This window comes from Conger conger, chromosome 15 (assembly GCF_963514075.1).
Source record: "Conger conger chromosome 15, fConCon1.1, whole genome shotgun sequence".
NCBI lineage: Eukaryota > Metazoa > Chordata > Actinopteri > Anguilliformes > Congridae > Conger > Conger conger.
The window spans coordinates 21997388-22020073 of record NC_083774.1 but is presented as its reverse complement, the minus strand read 5'-3'; the positions used below and the strand labels follow the sequence as shown (position 1 = coordinate 22020073).

Sequence of the window (22686 nt, the reverse complement as noted above, 5' to 3'; positions counted from 1 at the left end):
CGACATTTACCCTGACTAACATACATCCACACACACATACAATCACACTCACATACAATTAGATTGATTGACACACACACAGGCATGTATGCAGACATGTCAGAACATGGAGAACCTGTCTTAAGCAGTTAAGCTGCGCAGTGAGTGATGATGGGTACGAGGCCTGTAATGTTGGGCTGAACATTGGGTGAAACTCACAGTTTGAATGTTCTCAGATTGTATATTGAGTCATCTAAGAAAACCAATAAACATAAGAATACATAAAGGGAGTTTCCCTTACCCTTAAAAAAGGGAGAGTATCAAGCACCGCTTCAAGTTGGACACGAGTACCCTGAGGGTGTCTGCTTCTCCTGCATGTCCTGGCATGCTCTTCCACACATATTTGATTTAGCTCACTGTGTCCCTCGTGTTGTTGTGGCCGTGATACTGTGGAGAGCCGCTGTAACGTTGCTGTAACGTTGCTGTAACGCTGCAGGTGATGGAGCTGCGGAGGCCTTCGGATTCTCGGCTGGAGCACGTGGACCTGGACAGCCTGTTCAGCTGCCTGAGCGTGCGGCAGGTCGTGCGGGTCTTCGCCTCGCTGTTGCTCGAGCGCAGGGTCATCTTCGTGGCCGACAAGCTCAGGTGAGTCTCCCCCCGGGGGCAGGCTCAGGTAGGGTCCCTCTGCGTTTCACCTGGAGACCTTCAGACCCTAAAGCCTCTTTTATTTCTGTATATATAAAAAAAGAGAAATCTGTTTTGCGACACTATTTCTTGTCATTACACAAGAGTGCACTACAATTATGCTCAGTTTGCAGAACTTATCCTGGTGGAACTCTGAATTCTGGAGCAGGGCAGAAGCTGGTATTAATATGTGTGTTGAACGTGAAAATCAGAAGAAAGTAAACTTTTTTGAAAGGGCTCGACTGTTGTGTGTGTGTGGCCCAAAACTATAAAATAGCCAGGAAGTGACTAGCCTTCCTGACAAGATACCAGCACTTAGTTTCTTATTTCACTTTATTGCACTGTCAAACATGCTTTGTCCTGATAGCCATCCTTGGGAGTGTTGACCTTTTTACGAACCGTTTTCAGAATCTCCTGTACAGAACACATTGTTCTTCAGTCTCGCTGCACATTGTTGCCCCATTGGTCTACAGTATGCTTTATATAGGAAATAAGGTTAAATTATAATGCATCATCTTTTATGTTCTTAGAAGAATGTTACCCTATTTTAAATGAACCCTAAATAAGTCATCAGCAGATAATTTCTGTGACACATAGTGGCCCTCAGATCCAGTGTTTCAGAGCATTTCACCATGTGCAGCTTCACCTAACATATGCTGGATAGATATGTGTGTGCGTGCATGTATTTATACAAATACATATTTATTTATTTATTTATTTATGTGTTTATTTATACAGTGGATCAAGCGAACTCAGATGCAAACCCAGAACATCTCCATGACATATATATGATATTGTCTCACATTCTTCTGACTATGCTACAGGAGAGTGTAAAAGTCAGTTTAGTTATTTCACACTTCTGAAATTGGCAGTGTCTGGTCAGTATCCAGCACCTGAAATCTGCATTTGAAACATTGGAGGCGACTGGATGAATCCTTCCCTCATCAACACTATTACTCAATCAATCACTCAGAATGCCACTTACATAAGTTTGAGCAGTGTCTGGTCTATGAGGAGAACTCAAACAGTCTTAACCGCGGTTACTCTAAATGTGCACATTAATGACAGTGGCTTTCATGGACTGCCTGTGTGGTTAGATGTATTTTCTGTGAATGTAAGTTCAGGCTGTGGAATATAGCCATTTGGCTAATCACACAGCTATAGCAGCAGCGGGAGTGTGGGAATGACCAGAGCAGGAATGCGGATTGTAGAGACCCTGTGCTATCTGTGCTTACCCCTGGCCACTCATGGCGGCCACTGCTGTGGATGGAGAGTCCCGCGGTCCCTCCAGCCTGCTCCCTCAGGGCCCCCTGCAGGCATGTTATTAGGGCTTTGCAGTTTTACACGCAGGCACACAGGCCAGCAGCCGGAAACCCCAAAACTCTAAACTGTTTGAAGCTAAATTTAGAATTGGGGTCAATGCACAGCCAGAAGCTAGTTACCCTGGACAAGGGGGGCAGAGCGAGGCAGATAAGAGGGAGGGGTCCCAGAGAACCGGGAAGGGTGAAGGAGGGGGGTCACAGACCCCCTGGGGTGGGCCGCGGGCGGGTTTTCTGGAGAGTATTTACACAGTGGAACGCAATTAAAACAAACATCGGTGCAGGGGCCCTTGGGAAGGGAGGGGGGGCTGTGACGCTATGCGGAAAGAATGCATTTCCTCTCCGCTGCAGCCCTTGGACCCCTGACCCTCACCGCACCACGCTCACTGATGGCGTCACTGAGTGCTGTCCTCCGATTCCGATTGGCTCACAGGCCTTTTGCGGAAAGACAAATTGAGTGTGGATGCCACAGTGTTGTGGCACTGTGCACTTTATCTCAAGGGTTGCTGTGAGCCAGAAACATTGAGTTCTGTCCTGAGCATTTATGTGTATATGAATGGTGGTCTAATATATACAAGGGCACGCTGGTCTGGATTTTGAGTGGACCGCTGCAGATGACCGTACGTTTGCGACCCTTTTCTTATCGGGGTTCGATGAGTTGTTTGCAGAAAACATAAGGTTTAAAGGCTGCTCACCATCACTGGGGATCTGTTGAGTTCTGACTGCAGCTGTACTGATATATACACGAGTCTTGCTGAGTGTCATGCTGTTTAATGCCACACCCTGATTATTCTCACAATGTTTCAAAAGCCACAGGTACTGTAGTTCACATGTAGGACAGTGCTGATTTACGAGGTGTGTGTTTGGGAATTCACCTGTGCCTGCAAAATGGATCTTGTGCAACAGAAAGAGATGCAAAAAACATGTTTTTTTCCGTGAGTATTCCCTACAGAAAATTATTTATTCTAGCTCTGGGCCGGTGTGGGCCAGTGTGCACCTTGATAGGCATGTTCCTGGTGAATGTTTGTATGAAGTGACTCCATCAGGCTCACACCCTCAAGCAAAACAAACCGGTCTAACGATGAGATGACCAATCAAAAACTGCTGCTCCACCCGCACACATGTACTGTAGGTGTACTGGCAGTCAGGGAGCCAGTTCCCATCGGTGATAACAGTACTGAAAAGCAGGTGTGTCCTAAATGATGTAAGGGTGGGTCCTGTCCTTGCCCACAGAGACCTGCCCCCCCCCTATGGGTAACTCAAGGTGGCCTTATCCTTGAATGCACCACTAATGTTCACAAAGGAAACTGCTGAGTCACAGAGCCACTGCAGTTTGTGTGCCTGTGTCATTGAGTTAAAGCTGTTTATATCATCAGGACCCAGTCCCGAAGAAAGGAGTTTTATCAAAGTCAACTCCTTTAAGGCTTCATTGATTGTGATATACTGTAAGTCCTGCTCGAGATTAAACAGTGGTGTGTATGAGGTCATGTGACTGTTCAGTAGGAGACCCAGGAGAAAAGGTAAAAAAATAATAGTGCATTTCCAGTTTTATCAGCCTCTCTTTGTACTGTAAAATGTCTTTCCTGGCCTTGGGTCCGGTTCCAGAAGTATCTTGTGGGTGTAGATAATTGAGTGGCCTCTTCCTCAGTATGGGTGTGCTTTAGCACTCAAAGTATACCGTTTAGGGAGACAGAACCATTCCCTCTCTGCAGCCTTTTCTCATGGCATGGTGAATTAATCAAGATATATTTTTGTTTATAGTGGTTCCATTCAGCCCCCCCAGCCCCTAGCTGATCGCTCAGGTCCTCCATCTTGAAGTAAATTAAAGGGCACCAAAACTGTGACAGAAACCTGTTTGCTTTAGTGGATAAGGAACCCGTTCATTTATTATTCCAGTTTTTATTTGTATAACAAGTGACCATATCACGGGTTTGATTCCTGGCCTTGTCACTTTCCTGTACTGTGAGTTCATGTCTGTCTGTAACCATCGCTGTACAAGGTAAGAAATGTTGTACAGAGATGCATAAAGAGAGAGGACTGTCTGCTCTGCTTTTAAAAATGACACCTTTCTCAGATCATAAAAGCATCAGGTGTTAGAAACCACCCTCGCTGCGTTCACACCCTGCCTGCGCCCTGCTCTGGTCATGTTATACAGGTTGTGTATTGTCAGTGAAGGGGCAGTATATGCCCACTTGTTGACTTTGTGTGTTGCCCACATTAGAAGCATTTTATATAGTGTGGACATGATGACTGATTAGACTGAAAGTTAGCTCTCATTTCCTTCCTTTCCCACCACATTTAATATCAGCTGTTATTTCATTAGTTCATCATCTCAGCTATCCTGACAGTTAGATAACTTCACAGCAGAAACACTTGGATCATACCTGAAAACATTTTTTACATTTCTATTATTATATATAGGCATGTGTCTCTTTGATCCTCCTTGTTTTGGCTTGTTGAAACCAAGGTTATTGGAGGTCTGATTGGTGCTGTGAGATTCCTGCGTGTATTAAGTGAATGGAGGCGGTGTTGTGATTTGATTGATGTTTCTTGGGTAACTGTATTTACTGTGCAGTGTGAGTGTGATGATACGGATAGAGTAAGGGAGAGAGTGAGAGAGAGTACGAGAGAGTACAAGAGAGTGAGAGAGAGTACGAGAGAGTGAGAGAGAGAGTACGAGAGAATGAGAGAGAGTACGAGAGAGTGCGTGAGAGAGAGACTGCCCTCCTCCAGCTCGGTCAGTGACCCCAAACTTGAACCCTAAATGCTTTGAGTGTTTTCACATCACAACTTGTCTGCACTGCCACTACTTTTTAACCCTGTGTGCTGACACCACTGTGAGTACACACACTCTCCCTCTTCCACAAACACCATCCGACACATGCGATTTCCATCCATGGTCCACTGCTGTCAAGGCCTGTGTGCTAGCTGTCAGCTTTGTGACTGCCCAATAGCCCCTCTGTTAGACTGGGAAGGTCCTGCAAACAAGGCAGTGTCTTTACGTAGTGAGGAAGGTGACATCTTCTGCCCCCCACCCCCCCCTTCAGTGCCTTAACACCCCTGGTCCATTGTGCCACATGTCTCTTCTAAGCCCATGATCCAGCATTCCCTGGAAATGTGGGAGCTCATCCATGCTAATCCAGCAGATATAGACTTCCCATTCCTGATCTGTTATGCTTTTCAAATCACCTTCCTGACCAAGAAATGCTCTCTGTGTAAACGTGTGTGTGTGTCTTTGCATGTGTGTGTGTGTGTGTGTGTGTGTGTGTGTGTCTGTGTGTGCGTGTGTGTGCGAGCGTATGCACGTGCGTGTAAGTGCATGTCTTATTTTAGGTCCCACAACAACACAGCCATGTTTTTCTAAGCCAAATGAATGGCTGCCGCTAGACTGTAATGATGGTTTTGGGCTGTATGTTAATTTTTTCCCACGAGCTCCTCTCCGGGGCAGGGCACCATGTCAGTCTCTGCTCCATCTGTCCTGCGGCTGAAGGCTCTGTCTCATTCTCTCTCACTCTATCGTTCTCTCTGTCTTCTTCTCTCGTTCTATCGCTCTCTCCTCTATAGCTCTCTCTGTCTCTCTCTTACTCTTATTCCCACTGTCACTCTTTGTCTCTCTTGCTCTCTCACTCTCCATAGCTCTCTCTCCCTAGCTCCCCTGACAGCATGAGCACAGGAAACTCTAAATCTGCACACATCTCCCTGGCAGCTCATAAAATTACACAGGGTTCGTTAAGATCAGTCTGGGACTTCAGACGGTGAAAGAAAGCGCCCACTCTTCGGAAACAGGAGAAAGAAAGACCCTAGATTACGGAGATTAATCCTCGTGCATTTTTCAGCAGGCCGTTACATAGGGTCTCGTCCATCTGGAGGCCCCAGACAGCCACTGTTTACTGCTGGGTGTCTGTTTTCATTCCTCATGATGTATTGTGATTTGATTGCCCCTCTGTATGAGTCAATGGCATGAAACCCCCCCCCCATTTTCCATAGACTTTCCATAGGCGCTCCGCTGACTCCAGCAGGTTTTGCAGACTCTGCTCTCCGCTCTGCTGCGGTGCGATGGGCAGTGGTGATGATAAAGAGATCATCACAGCTGCAGTCTGTTAAGCCGCGGGGCGGGAGGGGCTTTGACACCCTGTTATTACCGCCTCCATTTAGCCCCGCCCAGCGTTTCCTCCCATAAACCCCCACACTGCAGCACACACAGGTGAGCTTCTGTATCACTGCTGTAATTACTCTACGTTTACCCTCAGGCCTGCAGCAGACACCCTTATTCAGAACAGCTTGCTTAAGTGCACACGGTTAGGATTAGCCAAAGACCGGAGACCAAAGTTGTCAGTGCGTCACAGATGAAAGCAGTCCTCCAGCACAGCTGTAGGTGCCATAGGTAGTTCAAGAGGGAGGTTGAGGGTGTGCTGCTGTAAGTCCATGAGTGTGTTTGAGGGTATGGTGTTAGAGGTAGCATGGATAGAGCCAGTTAACTCATAAGAAATATGCAGAGATCAGTGTTAGTAGATCAAACGTGTTTTAGGATGGACAGTGACTCAGTTGTCCTCACTGTAGTGAGAGAGCTCATCCCGTCACCAGGGGGCTGTCACATTTGGCGGGGTGTCACTCCTGAACAGGGCCCAAGAGGAGCAGGGGCCCTGCAGGTTGTCACGAGGCGGACCGCACACGACTGCGTGTGAGCCTGCAGCTGGAACTGAGTTTCAGTGTCAGTGGTGTTTTCACTATGCCAGTCCCAAGCCAAAGACATTCGTGGCTTAATGATACACTATGATACACTACTGTCTGCTTTCCATTAGCGTTTAGCGGGGAGAATGGGGATGTCTGTGTGGTGGGGATGGTTTGTTGCCATATTTGGTTGAGCCATGGTTTGGCAGTGCTGCTGTTGGTGAGTTTGGTGCGATGGAGCAAGGGCCTGGAATGAGGGGGGTGGGGGTTGATTGTCAGAAATCCAAAATAAGCTCCCATGCGCACCTTAAAGTGCACAGTGCGTCTGGTTCCTGTGGAAATATTCCACTCCTGGCAGCTGAGACACCGGCTGCTATTCCTCTTTATTTGTGCTGTCAGATAACGGACAGCATGCTGTGCACACATGAAATCCAGACTGTCCAGAAAATTGTGAAAGACAAAAAAACACTGAGTACACAGTTGCAATAAATTGCCATAAAAGTATGGCAGTAATTGACAAGAACAAAAAGTACATTCTGGGTTACTGTGGAGCAAGCTCTGTTGGCTAGTGTGTTAGGTTTTAGCGGTAAGTTCTACCTTTTTTGTAACAAAAGGTTTTTTTATTTTATTTTATTCCTTCCCATTGGGACATATATTTCAGGCAGACATATTATGCACGTAGTGAATATCCATAAAAAAAACTGCTGACTTATGATTTGTATAAAGTGAGTTACTGCTGTTGTGACATTAAGCTTAACAATATCCAAAATAGTGGTAAATACTGGAATGGAGAAATGTGAGTGGACTGAAGTAAGTACAGGCAGAAACACAATGTGAAAGAGAAAAAATAAATTTAGTCAGTAACACGATATGCTATTTCAGTGCTGCTGTGGCTTTTTGATTTGTTTATACATTGTGGTAATGTTTGGACCGCTAGGTACTCCATAGACACAAACACATTTGGGCAGATTTGGGTCCCACATTAGTTTTTTCATGGACACTGATTTTTTAGTCACATGCACACAGATGAAAACACACCATCAGACGTGGTTTTCTGCAGAAAGTGTGTGTGTGTGTTTGTGTGTGTGTGGTCTGTCCCTACTTCTCCAGCACCCTGTCCTGCTGTGTGACTGTCCATCTGTCTGACTGTCCCTCTCCAGCACCCTGTCCTGCTGTGTGACTGTCTGTCTGTCTGACTGTCCCCCCCTTTCCAGCACTCTGTCCTGCTGTGTGACTGTCCGTCTGTCTGACTGTCCCTCTCCAGCTGTGTGACTGTCTGACTGTCCCCCCCTCTCCAACACCCTGCCCTGCTGTGTGACTGTCCGTCTATCTGTCCCCCCTCTCCAGCACCCTGTCCAGCTGTGTGACTGTCTGTCTGTCCCCCCTCTCCAGCACCCTGTCCAGCTGCATGCATGCAGTGGTGGCCCTGCTGTACCCGTTCTCCTGGCAGCACACGTTCATCCCCGTGCTGCCCGCCTCCATGCTGGACATTGTGTGCTGTCCCACCCCCTTCCTGGTGGGCCTGCTCTCCAGCTCACTGCCCAAACTGAAGGAGCTCCCTGTGGAGGAGGTGGGTGCCCTTTCTCTGCGTCTGCCCTGTGACTGGGCTTTTTATTATACTTTAGTCATCCGTTATAATATATTATTAATAGCATATGAATAGAATCCTAAGCCCAAGTATGGCTAATATAATTGTAATCATTCAAATCATCTTATTTTTTTGATAATTGCAAGGCCCATTCTTTAATCTATTCAAGTGTCTGTGTAAGTCGCTCTGGATCTGCTAAAAACCCAACAGTATTTATATATTCTTAATACTTGGTAGGGGCTTATTTATTTTAATGTTCAGACAGTGTGAATAATGCTCTGTTATGATACCCAGAGTGAACTGTGACCCTGCACTGTCTGAGCTGCCTCCTTGCAGCTGTGACCCTGCTGCTCTCCGATAGTCCCAGTCCTGCCTTCAGGCTGTTTTTCCCTGTGGAATCGATAGACCGGTTGAAAATGTAAATCGTCAGGATGTGCCCCCGTGGTTTCTGGAGCGATGCGCTGGGATATTATAGCCTTGAACTGCAAACTGCAGTCATTCCAGTGGAATGATTCATCAGCCTCATAAACCTCCCTCAGTTTTACTGAAAACAAAAGCTTGGCCTTTCCCTGAAACCCTGAATGTGCAGCATCTAACTGGCCTACTGAGGGTATACAGGTGTGTCTTAAACTTGCATGGTTGCTTATCTTAGTTTTAGAAATTAAATGAGATAAGCAACTCACTTATCTTTAAACATCTAGATTGCCATTGGCATTGCTTGTTTTTTATGAAACACAGAGAAAGGTCTAGCCCTGCTTCTCACTGGTTATTTGAAACCCATGCAGTTGTTCTATTTGTTTTCCTGATGTCAAACTGCAGAGCTTTTCTCTCTGAGTGTCGTTCAATGTTGGTATACTGCATTGGCTGAGATGCCAGCCAATCATAAGACTGTGAGAGCTCATGAGACAGGAGTTACAGTGCCTCTTCAGGGACCCATTAAGGCAACAGGAAGTCCAAGAGGAAGGTTGTCCATCTGGAATTCTGTATGAGATCCAAAAGCTGGAAGCTGGCACAAGATTAGGAAGGCTTTAACAGTGCAAATTTATATTACAGGGAAACAAATGTCAAACAAATATAAACAAACTTAATGTCCTAAAATCAGAAATGCATTTTCATTCAGGAGGCTACAGGGCAGTATGGATAACACATTATTAATGTTAATTTTCATGAGCAATGAGTGCTTTGTGTGCATGTGTACCCACAAGCCCCTGCTCTGTAGGGCTGGTCATTCAGCTGTAGTTTCAGCCATTCGGTGTCATCCAGGCTCAGTCACTGACCGCTCCCCAGGAGATCTGACCGTGCCTGTGTCACAGACCAATAAATGAGAGACTGGCTCCTTGGTTCCCTTGGTAGTGGTTACTGTAGCCATTATACAATTTACAAAGGAAAATTGCATTCCCCACATTCATAGGAGTTCCTGGTTTTTGTCTCTGCCCTGATTCTGCCCTCCCTTTGAACTGGGTAGGGAGGGCTGCGGTGGGATGCATCCACGATAGGCTAAGTTTTGCTTTTGCGGGTCACTGAATATGCTCTCTCTCTTCTTACCTCAATCAGGTTCTGATGGTGGACCTGGGAACAGATCGATTCATCAGACAGGTAAACTACTGCTGCTTATTGGCTGATCCCTGATCCCTGATCCCATTACTGCTGCTTGGCCAATCTCTTAATTCCGTGTACAAATACCAACCCCTATACGCTAGAATCTTTCTTAAGCAGTATGAAGCAAAAGGAACCAAAACAGTGTTTCTTTACTGTGTGAATGATTGTGTTCGTCATCATTCTGGAGCTGGGATGGCAGCTTATCGATGAACTCACATTGAGTTTCTATGCGCTAGCCTGGCCTCTGATAACTGTGTAAAAGCAAAGGTCTCTGTGTGACACAACTGTGTGATTCGTTTCACCTCTGTATTGACATTTTGTTTGCACATGGATTTGTAACTAACTTATTGATGTAATGTAACACATTGGTTGAATGTATTTTAAGAATGGATGTATATTATGTTTTCTCATTTTGGTTGTTCTTGCTGAGATGTGTGGAAACACATTGCTAATTAATGACACTGTGTTCAGATCGATGACGAGGCCACTTTGTTACCACGGAAACTTCAAGCTGCTCTGGAGCAGGCTCTGGAGCAGAGGAATGCCATCATCAACCAGGACTCAGACAGCGAATCAGATGAAGGTAAAACATCAGAGACATGAAGTCGGTGATGTGACCAGCCAATCAAAGCACTGTGCCACTTCAGAGAGTTTTCAGAGAGGGCCTAAATCTTATTTTAAGAAACAGAATAATGTAATTTGGGGAAAGAATTCTGGCAAACTGACCTATGACTGAGCTATGATCTATGGGCTTTTGAGCAAGACTGAAAATGAAAATCTGCAACATTCACCATCATTATGAGCTGGCAGGAACCTGCACTGAAACTGCACAGTTACTGCCTGTATGTAACTGAGAGATTTCCCATCATCTCGCTGTATTCCCAACGGAGTGAATGTCTGTGTCTGTGAGATTTACCATCATGTGCCTGTATTTCCAGCAGAATGAGTGTGTGTGTCAGTGAGACTTACCATCATGTGCCTGTATTTCCAACAGAGTGCAACTCCCTCAACAGCCTCGTGTCTGAGGCCTTCATCCGCTTCTTCCTGGAGACGATCGGCCACTACTCGCTGTTCCTCACGCAGAATGAGCAAGGGGCGCGGGTCTTCCAGCGCCAGGCCTTCCGGAAGTCCGTGGCATCCAAGAGCATCCGCCGCTTCCTGGGCGTCTTCATGGAGTCGCAGATGTTCGCCGGATTCATCCAGGACCGCGAGCTGCGCAAGTGCCGGGCCAAAGGTACTCAATGCTTTCATGTTTTTATTTCTTTTGCCTGTTTCTTTGATAGTTGGCAAATTACCTTTATAGTCTGCCTCCATATAAACTTGCTTCGCATTTTACTTTAGTGTATCACAATAACAAAAAAACAATGCAGGAGCAGCAGGGGATTGGGGGTTGACATCGCATCGCATCTGCCTTCTTTGGGTGAAGGCAGGGGCACAGGGATGGGGTCAAATTAGTGTAGAATAGGAATAAATATGAATATAAATATGTTATCTTCAGTTCTTCATCCTTTTTTGTTCATTTCAGCTACTTCAGCTAAACAAAGCCATGACTGTGTTATGTTGAGCTTGATTATGTATAGGTACCGATTGCCCCCTTCTGGTAGTATGAGGTATGGCATGATATGGTTAGTTGACGTAATGATGATGGTCCTTCGAAATAAAACATTTAAATGTATTGACCTTTCATGTGCATGCATCTAAATGTTGAATTTTGCATTTGGTTTGCAGGCATGACTTTCTGAAACCAAAAAAATATTTAATAACCCAGCAGAAAATCATTATGGGAACATATAATGAAATAGATGTATCCAAGTGACATGGTTGGGGTTCACAAACTGTTTGCTTTTTCTGGATATGGATCATTTTTTAACTAGTTAAATGCATTTATACAGATGAAATGCAATCTGTAACATGTCACCCTGATTCAAAGCTCCACCTTTCAACGAAACAGAGCTTTCATTACTGCCCAGGATCGAGGTTGGTGTGGCAGGTCTGGAGGTTGGTGTGTATCTGAGTGTGTGATCTGTGTGGCAGGCCTCTTTGAGCAGCGGGTTGAGATGTATCTGGAGGAGCTGCCTGACACAGAACAGAGTGGGGTCAACAAGTTCCTCAAAGGGCTGGGTGAGTATTGACACATCTCTCTCCCTACTATTGAATTCCGGACATAAACATTTTCTTTGTTATTGGACATAACATGTAGCGTTGTAAATACAATAACTTTTTTCTTCTGTTTTTTACAGGAAGTAAAATGAAGTTTCTTCACAAAAAGAACTAAAGAAAACATATCCTACTGTACCTTTTGGCCAAAATGTTAAAGACTGTGGACTCAAGACCAGAGAAACCAAACACATCTATTCTCTAGAGAATTTATTTTGAGTTTGGTTGGAACTTTAAAATTATGTACATATCACACCATAAACTGCTGGTGATCATTTTAAAATGAGTATTTTTGTTAGGCCTATGGTAACTTGTAGGTATGAATTGAAATAAGGGCTTGACATATGATAGGACATATACTAGATAACAGATGGTACCAAACTAAAGTGCATTTGACTGTTTCAGAATAACCACTCACTTTACAGAAAGCTTGTGAGGCTCTGATCAGGTGCAGAGAAAAGGGAACGAGTCCCCTTAGCGTTAGTCTGTATGCTGTAGTGTGAGAGGTCAGTGTGATGTTGCTTTAAGTATGTTTTATGTATTGCTGTTAGATTGCTTTCCTTCAATGGAATGAGGTACTTTAAAATGAGAATCCTGTGCATTCAATAGCTGAGTCTTTTGTACATGCATAAATACACATGAAGAAATTAATGTCTTAACATCTGTGATTGATTGCTTTGTCAGTTATGTAAAATTCAAAATAAAATGTGCAAAGCTGAACTGCCTTCTGAAATTTGGAAAATTCAAACAGAACTCGACGGGGTATTTTAAATACACCATTCTAAAACAGTGGCTCAAGTTGGCAAACTGATTAAAGCCAAAGGCCTATTCAGTGGTGAAATGCTGAAATGCCTGTGCAACTGCATGCAATTTAAACCCAATCCCAGTTACAAATGTGTGAGGCAGATATAAAAGCAGCCTTCAATGTATCCAGGGCCTTTGTGATTCTGTGTTCTCAGTGGAGGAAGGCAACATTCAAACTACAGTAAATCAATCCAATAAAAAGTAAAAAATCGAAGCAATGTACCATGATTTCCCTTAGTATCTCCAAATCTTTTCAAAATGGCTAAATTGTGCGTTACTATAAATAATAAAATAATCATAGTTGTATTTTTACAGCAAATCCACTGTTTTGACCAATTAAACTTAAAATTGCAATTATACTTACTTACATTTCATTATAGGTTCTAAGATATCTAGGGGTCCAAAAACATTATATTTTCTTGCATGGGATGACATTTTACAGATTTTACAACTGTCAATCAATCCAAGGGAAATGTTTCATTCATCTGTGTATTACATATGAGCACAAACATATGCTAATGATGCTCCCATAAGAACAGCTAGCAAGTAACCCAGGGAATTATTAGCAAAAGCAAAAAGTTGTCCAATGCAAAAATATGTCACATTTAAAAAAATGTTTTATGCAGGAATGTGTACCTCTTTGTCATGTTACAATGTTTCTTCACTAGACTTCATACTTCCTACTGCTCTTCTCACTCACTCCTAAAATCCACCTCAACGTAGTAAGAAATTGCTGGCCATGAGCCGGTGATATTAGTAAAATCTTCCAAAAACCCTTGGGAAACAATAATTAGGCCTCAACTAGTGAATGTATGTTACTGCTAAAAACACATTAAACTCATCTCTTAAAAACAGCTTTTAACAACCTCTGCTAGTAACAATTGTCTCAAGTTTTATATTTTATATGACTACAGTATATTGTTTTTGTTATTGAGCTTTTATTTGCCAATGCATGTCTTCCTATATGTGTTGGCTTATCTGCATAGGTTATATGTCAAAATAAAGGTGTTTTGAAATAGTTATTGAGAACATTTTTTCAGTGGAAAATGAGAAAAAAACATAAGACTTGTAATATAATTATAATAAATATATGTGTTATGTCCAAAATCTGAAAAATAATAAATAATTTTTTTGGACTAAAATGGATAGGCAATCATGCTTATAGTACCACCGCGTTGACATGAATGCACACAAATGTTTTATTGAGAACATTTTTTTCATTGGAAAAAATAAAATGTAATTTTTTGGACTTAAATGGATAGGCAATCATGTTCGTATTGCTACCATGTTGAAATAAAGCAATGTAAATGTGTTTTGAAATAGTTATTGCAAAAAATGTTTTTCAGTGTAAAATGAAAAAATACATTTCCCACTGAATATGTGACTATAGTCTTATGTCCAAAACCTGAAAAATGTGTAAAAATAAATAAATAAATAAATAAATAAAAACTTTTTTTAGACTTAAATGGTTAGGCAATCATGTTTATATTACAACCATGTTGAAATAAATCAATATAAATGTGTTTGTTTTGAAATAGTTATTGGGTAAAAAAAGGAAATAAATAAAAATCTTATTTTGGACTTAAATGGATAGGCAATCATGTTCATATTGCAACCGCGTTGAAATAAATCAATATAAATGTGTTTTGAAATAGTTATTGGGAAAACTGTTTTTTGAAATAGTTATTGGGAAAAATGTTTTTCAGTGGAAAATGAAAACATATATAAGTCTTATGTCCAGATACATAAGTCTTATGTCCAAAACCAGAAATAATGGCAAAAAAAAAATAATAATAATAATCTTTTTTTGGACTTAAATGGATAGGCAATCATGTTCATATTGCAACCTTGTTGAAATAAATCAATATAAATGTGTTTTGAAATAGTTTTTGGGAAAAATGTTTTTTGAAATAGTTATTGTGCTAAATATTTTTCAGTGGAAAATGAAAAAATACATGAGACTATAGTCTCATGTCCAAAACCTGAAAAATGGGTAAAATAAATAAATAAATAAAAATCTTTTTTTGGACTGAAATGGAAAGGCAATCATGTTCATATTACAACCATGTTGAATTCAATCAATATAAATGTGTTTTGAAATAATTATTGGGAAAAATGTTTTTTGAAATAGTTATTGGGAAAAATATTTTTCAGTGGAAAATGAAAAAATACATTTTCCCCTGAATATGTATGACTATAGTCTCATGTCCAAAATCTGAAAAAAGGGCAAAAAAAAAAGAATAAATAATTTTTTCATATTACAACCCATCCATCTATCCATTATCTGAACCCGCTTATCCTGAACAGGGTCGCAGGGGGGCTGGAGCCTATCCCAGCATACATTGGGCGAAAGGCAGGAATACACCCTGGACAGGTCGCCAGTCCATCACAGGGCGCACACACACCATTCACTCACACACTCATACCTACGGGCAATTTAGACTCTCCAATCAGCCTAACTTGCATGTCTTTGGACTGTGGGAGGAAACCGGAGTACCCGGAAGAAACCCACGCAGACACGGGGAGAACATGCAAACTCCGCACAGAGAAACCCAGGCCCTTCTTGCTGTGAGGCGGCAGTGCTACCCACTACACCATCCGTGCCGCCCCCATATTACAACCATGTTGAATTAAATCAATATAAATGTGTTTTGAAATAGTTGTTATTATTATTATTATTATTATTAATAAAAAAAAATTTCAGTGGAAAATGAAAAAATACATAAGTCTTATGTCCAAAACCTGAAATAAGGGCAAATTAAAAAATTCATAAATAATCTTTTTTTTTACTTAAATGGATAGGCAATCATGTTCATATTGCAACCTTGTTGAAATAAATCAATATAAATGTGTTTTGAAATAGTCATTGGGAAAAATGTTTTTCAGTGGAAAATGAAAAAATACATACAGTGGGGCAAAAAAAGTATTTAGTCAGCCACCAATTGTGCAAGTTCTCCCACTTAAAAAGATGAGAGGCCTGTAATTTTCATCATAGGTATACCTCAACTATGAGAGACAAAATGAGAAAAAAAAATCCAGAAAATCACATTGTCTGATTTTTAAAGAATTTATTTGCAAATTATGGTGGAAAATAAGTATTTGGTCAATAACAAAAGTTCATCTCAATACTTTGTTATATACCCTTTGTTGGCAATGACAGAGGTCAAACGTTTTCTGTAAGTCTTCACAAGGTTTTCACACACTGTTGCTGGTATTTTGGCCCATTCCTCCATGCAGATCTCCTCTAGAGCAGTGATGTTTTGGGGCTGTCACTGGGCAACATGGACTTTCAACTCCCTCCAACGATTTTCTATGGGGTTGAGATCTGGAGACTGGCTAGGCCACTCCAGGACCTTGAAATGCTTCTTACGAAGCCACTCCTTCGTTGCCCGGGCGGTGTGTTTGGGATCATTGTCATGCTGAAAGACCCAGCCACGTTTCATCTTCAATGCCCTTGCTGATGGAAGGAGGTTTTCACTCAAAATCTCACGATACATGGCCCCATTCATTCTTTCCTTTACACGGATCAGTCGTCCTGGTCCCTTTGCAGAAAAACAGCCCCAAAGCATGATGTTTCCACCCCCATGCTTCACAGTATGTATGGTGTTCTTTGGATGCAACTCAGCATTCTTTCTCCTCCAAACACGACAAGTTGAGTTTTTACCAAAAAGTTCTATTTTGGTTTCATCTGACCATATGACATTCTCCCAATCCTCTTCTGGATCATCCAAATGCTCTCTAGCAAACTTCAGACGGGCCTGGACATGTACTGGCTTAAGCAGAGGGACACGTCTGGCACTGCAGGATTTGAGTCCCTGGGGGCGTAGTGTGTTACTGATGGTAGCCTTTGTTACTTTGGTCCCAGCTCTCTGCAGGTCATTCGCTAGGTCCCCCCGTGTGGTTCTGGGATTTTTGCTCACCGTTCTTGTGATCATTTTGACCCCACGGGGTGAGATCTTGCGTGGAGCCCCAGATCGAGGGAGATTATCAGTGGTCTTGTATGTCTTCCATTTTCTAATAATTGCTCCCACAGTTGATTTCTTCACACCAAGCTGCTTACCTATTGCAGATTCAGGCTTCCCAGCCTGGTGCAGGTCTACAATTTTGTTTCTGGTGTCCTTTGACAGCTCTTTGGCCTTGGCCATAGTGGAGTTTGGAGTGTGACTGTTTGAGGTTGTGGACAGGTGTCTTTTATACTGATAACGAGTTCAAACGGGTGCCATTAATACAGGTAATGAGTGGAGGACAGAGGAGCCTCTTCAAGAAGAAGTTACAGGTCTGTGAGAGCCAGAAATCTTGCTTGTTTGTAGGTGACCAAATACTTATTTTACAGAGGAATTTACCAATTAATTCATTAAAAATCCTACAATGTGATTTCCTGGATTCTTTCCCCCCATTCTGTCTCTCATAGTTGAAGTGTACCGATGATGAAAATTACAGGCCTCTCTCATCTTTTTAAGTGGGAGAACTTGCACAATTGGTGGCTGACTAAATACTTTTTTGCCCCACTGTAAGTCTTATGTCCAAATAGATAAGTCTTATGTCCAAAACCTGAAAAAAGGGCAAAAAATAAATAAATAATCTTTTTTTGGACTTTAATGGATAGGCAATCATGTTCATATTGCAACCGCGTTGAAATAAATCAATATAAATGTGTTTTGAAATAGTTATTGGGAAAACTGTTTTTTTAAATAATTATTGGGAAAAATGTTTTTCAGTGGGAAATGAAAAAATACATAAGTCTTATGTCCAAAACCAGAAATAATGGCAAAAGAAAAAAGAAAAAAATAATCTTTTTTTGGACTTTAATGGATAGGCAATCATGTTCATATTACAACCATGTTGAATTAAATCAATATAAATGTGTTTTGAAATAATTATAGGGAAAAATGTTTTTCAGTTGAAAATGAAAAAATACATGAGACTATAGTCTCATGTAAAAATAAAATAAATATAATAAAAACTTTTTTTGGACTTTAATGGATAGGCAATCATGTTCATATTACAACCATGTTGAAATAAATGCACAAATGTTTTTCAAATTAAAATGAAAAAACACATGACTATTGTGTCATGTCCAAAACCTGAAAAATTGGTAAAAAAATTTTAATAAATAGATTTATTTATTTATTGGGAAAATGTTTTTTGAAATAGTTATTGTGCTAAATATTTTTCAGTGGAAAATGAAAAAATACATGAGACTATAGTCTCATGTCCAAAACCTGAAAAATGGGTAAAATAAATAAATAAATAAATAAAAATCTTTTTTTTGGACTGAAATGGAAAGGCAATCATGTTCATATTACAACCATGTTGAATTCAATCAATATAAATGTGTTTTGAAATAATTATTGGGAAAAATGTTTTTTGAAATAGTTATTGGGAAAAATGTTTTTTGAAATAGTTATTGGGAAAAATGTTTTTCAGTTGAAAATGAAAAAATACATGAGACTATTGTCTTATGTCCAAAACCTGAAAAATGGGTAAAAAAAAAAAAACTAAAAAAAAACTTTTTTTGGACTTGAATGGATAAGCAATCATGTTTATAGTACAGCCGCGTTGAAATAAATGCACACAAATGTTTTTCAAAGGCTTGAAATAGTTATTGGGAAAAATATTTTTCAGTAGAAAATGAAAAAAAAAGAAAGTATTTTGTCCAAATACATAAGTCTCATGTCCAAAACCTGAATAATAATAATATATATATATATTTTTGGACTTAAATGGATAGGTAATCATGTTCATATTACAACCATGTTGAAATAAATGCACACAAATGTTTTTCAAATGAAAATGAAAAAATACATGAGACTATTGTGTCATGTCCAAAACCTGAAAAATGGGCCAAAAAAATAAAATGTCTTTTTTTGGACTTAAATGGATAGGCAATCATGTTTATATCACAACCATGTTGAAATAAATCAATATAAATGTGTTTTGAAATAGTTATTGGGTAAAAAAAAAAGTAAATAAATAAAAATCTTTTTTTTGACTTAATGGATAGGCAATCATGTTCATATTGCAACCATGTTGAAATAAATCAATATAAATGTGTTTTGAATTAGTTATTGGGAAAACTGTTTTTTGAAATAGTTATTGTGCTAAATATTTTTCAGTGGAAAATGAAAAAATACATGAGACTATAGTCTCATGTCCAAAACCTGAAAAATGGGTAAAATAAATAAATAAATAAAAATATTTTTTTGGACTTGAATGGATAAGCAATCATGTTTATAGTACAGCCGCGTTGAAATAAATGCACACAAATGTTTTTCAAAGACTTTATTGAGAAAACATTTATTCAGTGGAAAAAATAAAATGTATGGATAGGCAATCATGCTTATATTACAACCATGTTGAAATAAATCAATTTAAATGTGTTTTGAAATAGTTATTGGGAAAAATATTTTTCAGTGGAAAATGAAAAAATACATTTCCCCCTGAATATGTATGACTATAGTCTCATGTCCAAAATCTGAAAAAAGGGCAAAAAAAATGAATAAATTCTTTTTTCATATTACAACCATGTTGAATTAAATCAATATAAATATGTTTTGAAATAGTTATTGGGAAAAATGTTTTTCAGTGGAAAATGAAAAAATACATAAGTCTCATGTCCAAAACCTGAAAAAAGGGCAAAAAATAAATAAATAATCTTTTTTTGGACTTAAATGGATAGGCAATCATGTTCATATTATAATAAATCAATATAAATGTGTTTTGAAATAGTTATTTGGAAAAATGTTTTTCAGTGGAAAATTAAAAAATACATAAGATTATTATGTCCAAACCTGAAAAATGGGTAAAATATATATATATATATATATATATATATAAATTATTAAATAAAATGTTTATTTATATTAAATAATAGAAATTATTTTTTTGGACTTAAATGGATAGGCATTCATGCTTATTTATAGTACAACCGCGTTGACATAAATGCACACAAATGTTTTTCAAAGTTTTATTGAGAAAACATTTTTGCATTGGAAAAAATAAAATGTCTTTTTTTGGACTTAAATGGATAGGCAATCATGTTTATATTACAACCGCATTGAAATTAATCAATATATATGTGTTTTGAAATAGTTATCGGGAAAAAAGTTTTTCACTGAAAAAAATAAAATGTCTTTTTTTGAAAAATGAAAAAATGGTCTATTTTTGGACTGAAATGGATAGGCAATCACATTCATATTACAACAAATTTGCTATAAATACACATAAATGTCTTTTAAGATATTTATTGGGGAAAATCTTTTCATAGTTATTGGGATAGTTATTTGTTCAAAATGTTTTATTTTACTCACATTTATCAGCAATCATGTTCATATTATTGTCGTTTTGAAATAAATGGACACTTTTTTTAAATATTCATTACATTACATGACATTAATGGCATTTGTCAGACGCTCTCATCCAGAGCGACGTACAAAAAGTGCTAAGTGCATACCCATAACCACGGATAAGTGCGCTGAAAGACCCTAGAGGGAGGTACAATTTCAACTGCTACCTGCACAACAAAGATAAGGACCAGGGCCTATTTGATCATCGGACTTTTTTTATTTTATTGTAATCATCATCATCATATTCATGATGAAAAATAAATTTCACAGAAAAATTTAAATTTACATAATGGAAGAATGGGGATAAAATGTAAATTTCATTTTTCACTCAAATGGACAGGCAATCATATTCATAATGCTGAATAAAAATATTTAAGACATTCATATTGAAAAATGTAAATATCTTTAACTGAAATTGATAAGCAATCATGTTCATATTACTGCCGTTTCTAAATGGGTTTTTTTCCAGACATTCACGAGTCATGTTTTATTTCCCAAATGTGCAAAAAATATTATGATATATATTGTTTAAAAATACATAACATAAGTCTTATGTCTAAAAAGCAAAGAATTGTAATGTCTTTTTTTTTATAAAATGGATGAAAATCCTGAAAATATATGAAAACTGAATAGATATTCCTGCCATTTTAAAATCAATGGACACAGTTGTTTTTTAAGACATTCATGATGATAAATGCTTTTAGTGGAAAAAAACCCCCATAAGACTAGTCTTTATGTCCAAATATTGAAATCAGGTAGAGAAAATTGTATTGTCATTACGATACAGATACTCACAAGGATAGGCAGTCATGTCGACATTTCTGATGAAAAAACGATTAAAGACATTTAGCTGAAATTTTTCTAATTTTCATTCACTCAAACCAATATGTGATCCTGTTTAGAGATTCATGATGAAAAATGTTTTTCAATGGAAAATGAGAAAATACACAAGAAGGGACGTAGATATGCATGACAAGCCTCTCCATAGTCGATAATTGTTTACATGATTCCTGCTACAGGTTGGGACCACACGTAATTTTTGTTCCAACCCAAAAAAAAAAAAATTATAAATCCAAGAAAATTGGTGAAGGCGCCAAGTTCTCTTAAATCGCTCATCGGATGCAGGTGATGACATCTTTAAGGAGCCTTCCGTGGTGGCTCCTTAATTTTTCTCTTCTGAAGAGACATTTGTACTTGCCCGATTTGAATGATCGAGAACGAAAAATAATAAACTCGGTGAAGCTCATTACTGCTTGTACAATTCGAAAGAAACGTCGTGCCACTTAAAGACTACCCCTATCCACCAAAAATGTGGCTAGTTATCAACCAGGATCTCAGCACTACCTTTCCTCATCGAAGTCTCCGACTCTGCTGCAGCTCCTCTCCAAAAAGTGTTTATTTCATGGTCAGACAATTGTAGCTTCAATTTAATTTTTTTAGCCTGGCTCAAGTTTTGTACACAAGTACAAACTAACGGATACTTCTTCAGCAAATGCCGCACTGGAATTACAGATTACTGGTAGAACTTTTTTTATTATTATTTTTTTCTCCTTTCAAGCTACAAACACATCAATGCCCCTATACTAGCCATTAGAAACAGTAATGAACTACCCCCTTAATGATAATGTATTAACTAGAACCCTATTAATAGAAGTAAATAAAAAGTAGTCTTTTAAACATTTTTCTTTTAAGATGAAACAATTGTTAAATGCATTCCAGAAAACGTTAGAAATCTTGTCATTACAATGTTCACTTGCCACAGCACAAGGCCGATACTTGCAACCCTGTAGTGTGCCAATGGAACGTATAAAAGCAGTCTCAGAAGGCTTATTAGGCAAGTTTACAATACTCCACCAGATGAAGACCAAGACTACCTGCTCACAGGAACCAACAAGACAGCATTTGTTGCTTCTTTCAGTTGGAAGAGTAAAATAAGTTGCATGAAAATATCGCCATTTTCAAGAGCATTTACAAGACCCCCGAGATGCATTTTAACAAACGACCAACTAAGGCACTACACTGATAAAATTATGTAAAAAAACAAGAACCTTTTGGGGTACACAGCACTTAAAGGTTACTGCCGCCTGTTTGTATGATTCATATCATTGCCCTGGTTAAAAAAAGGTCCTTTTATAAATACATCTAACAAACAAATACTAAAACACTCACAAATCCAGTGATTTTTAGAACACAAGATGTAAAGATGTATTATTAACCACAAAAAGACTGGTTGATTTTCTTTTTTTTTTTCTTTATTGATGGGTATACATGAAAAATGTTCAAACTCCTCTGGGTGTTTTGAAGTTCATTCCGACAGTGGGCTGGGTAACCTGCAAGTTGGATAAGCTGCCAAAGTCCTGGGGAGAGCAAAGTCACACGTGTCATGGATCTCAAATCACCCACCAGTGAGGAAAGAAAATGCATATTATAGCTCAACTCTTACATTGATAAGCCAGCAACACACACCTATATATCATCAAACATTAGGATAATGTAAATGGAAGCTGTGATGACCAAATATGCGCTCTACTGCCTGGGC

At 39.4% G+C, this 22686-nt stretch overlaps 2 protein-coding genes across 4 annotated transcripts in view; one reads left to right on the top strand and one right to left on the bottom strand.

The window, feature by feature from the left end:
* Nucleotides 1–12717, top strand: part of LOC133111361 (DENN domain-containing protein 2B-like) — a 58298-nt gene extending 45581 nt beyond the window's left edge. For all 3 annotated transcript variants that reach the window (XM_061221637.1, XM_061221636.1, XM_061221638.1), the window contains 7 exons: nucleotides 476–624; nucleotides 8046–8223; nucleotides 9796–9837; nucleotides 10312–10423; nucleotides 10835–11074; nucleotides 11875–11961; nucleotides 12081–12717. In XM_061221637.1, coding sequence (XP_061077621.1) covers nucleotides 476–624; nucleotides 8046–8223; nucleotides 9796–9837; nucleotides 10312–10423; nucleotides 10835–11074; nucleotides 11875–11961; nucleotides 12081–12115 — 843 coding nt within the window. In that variant the 3' untranslated portion in view covers nucleotides 12116–12717. The remainder of the gene's footprint in view (nucleotides 1–475; nucleotides 625–8045; nucleotides 8224–9795; nucleotides 9838–10311; nucleotides 10424–10834; nucleotides 11075–11874; nucleotides 11962–12080) is intronic.
* Nucleotides 12718–22377: 9660 nt separating this feature from the next.
* Nucleotides 22378–22686, bottom strand: part of LOC133111453 (small ribosomal subunit protein eS17) — a 4996-nt gene continuing 4687 nt past the window's right edge. Inside the window, exon 5 of the mRNA XM_061221824.1 lies at nucleotides 22378–22504. Within this exon, the coding sequence (XP_061077808.1) occupies nucleotides 22427–22504 (78 nt within the window). The 3' untranslated portion in view covers nucleotides 22378–22426. The remainder of the gene's footprint in view (nucleotides 22505–22686) is intronic.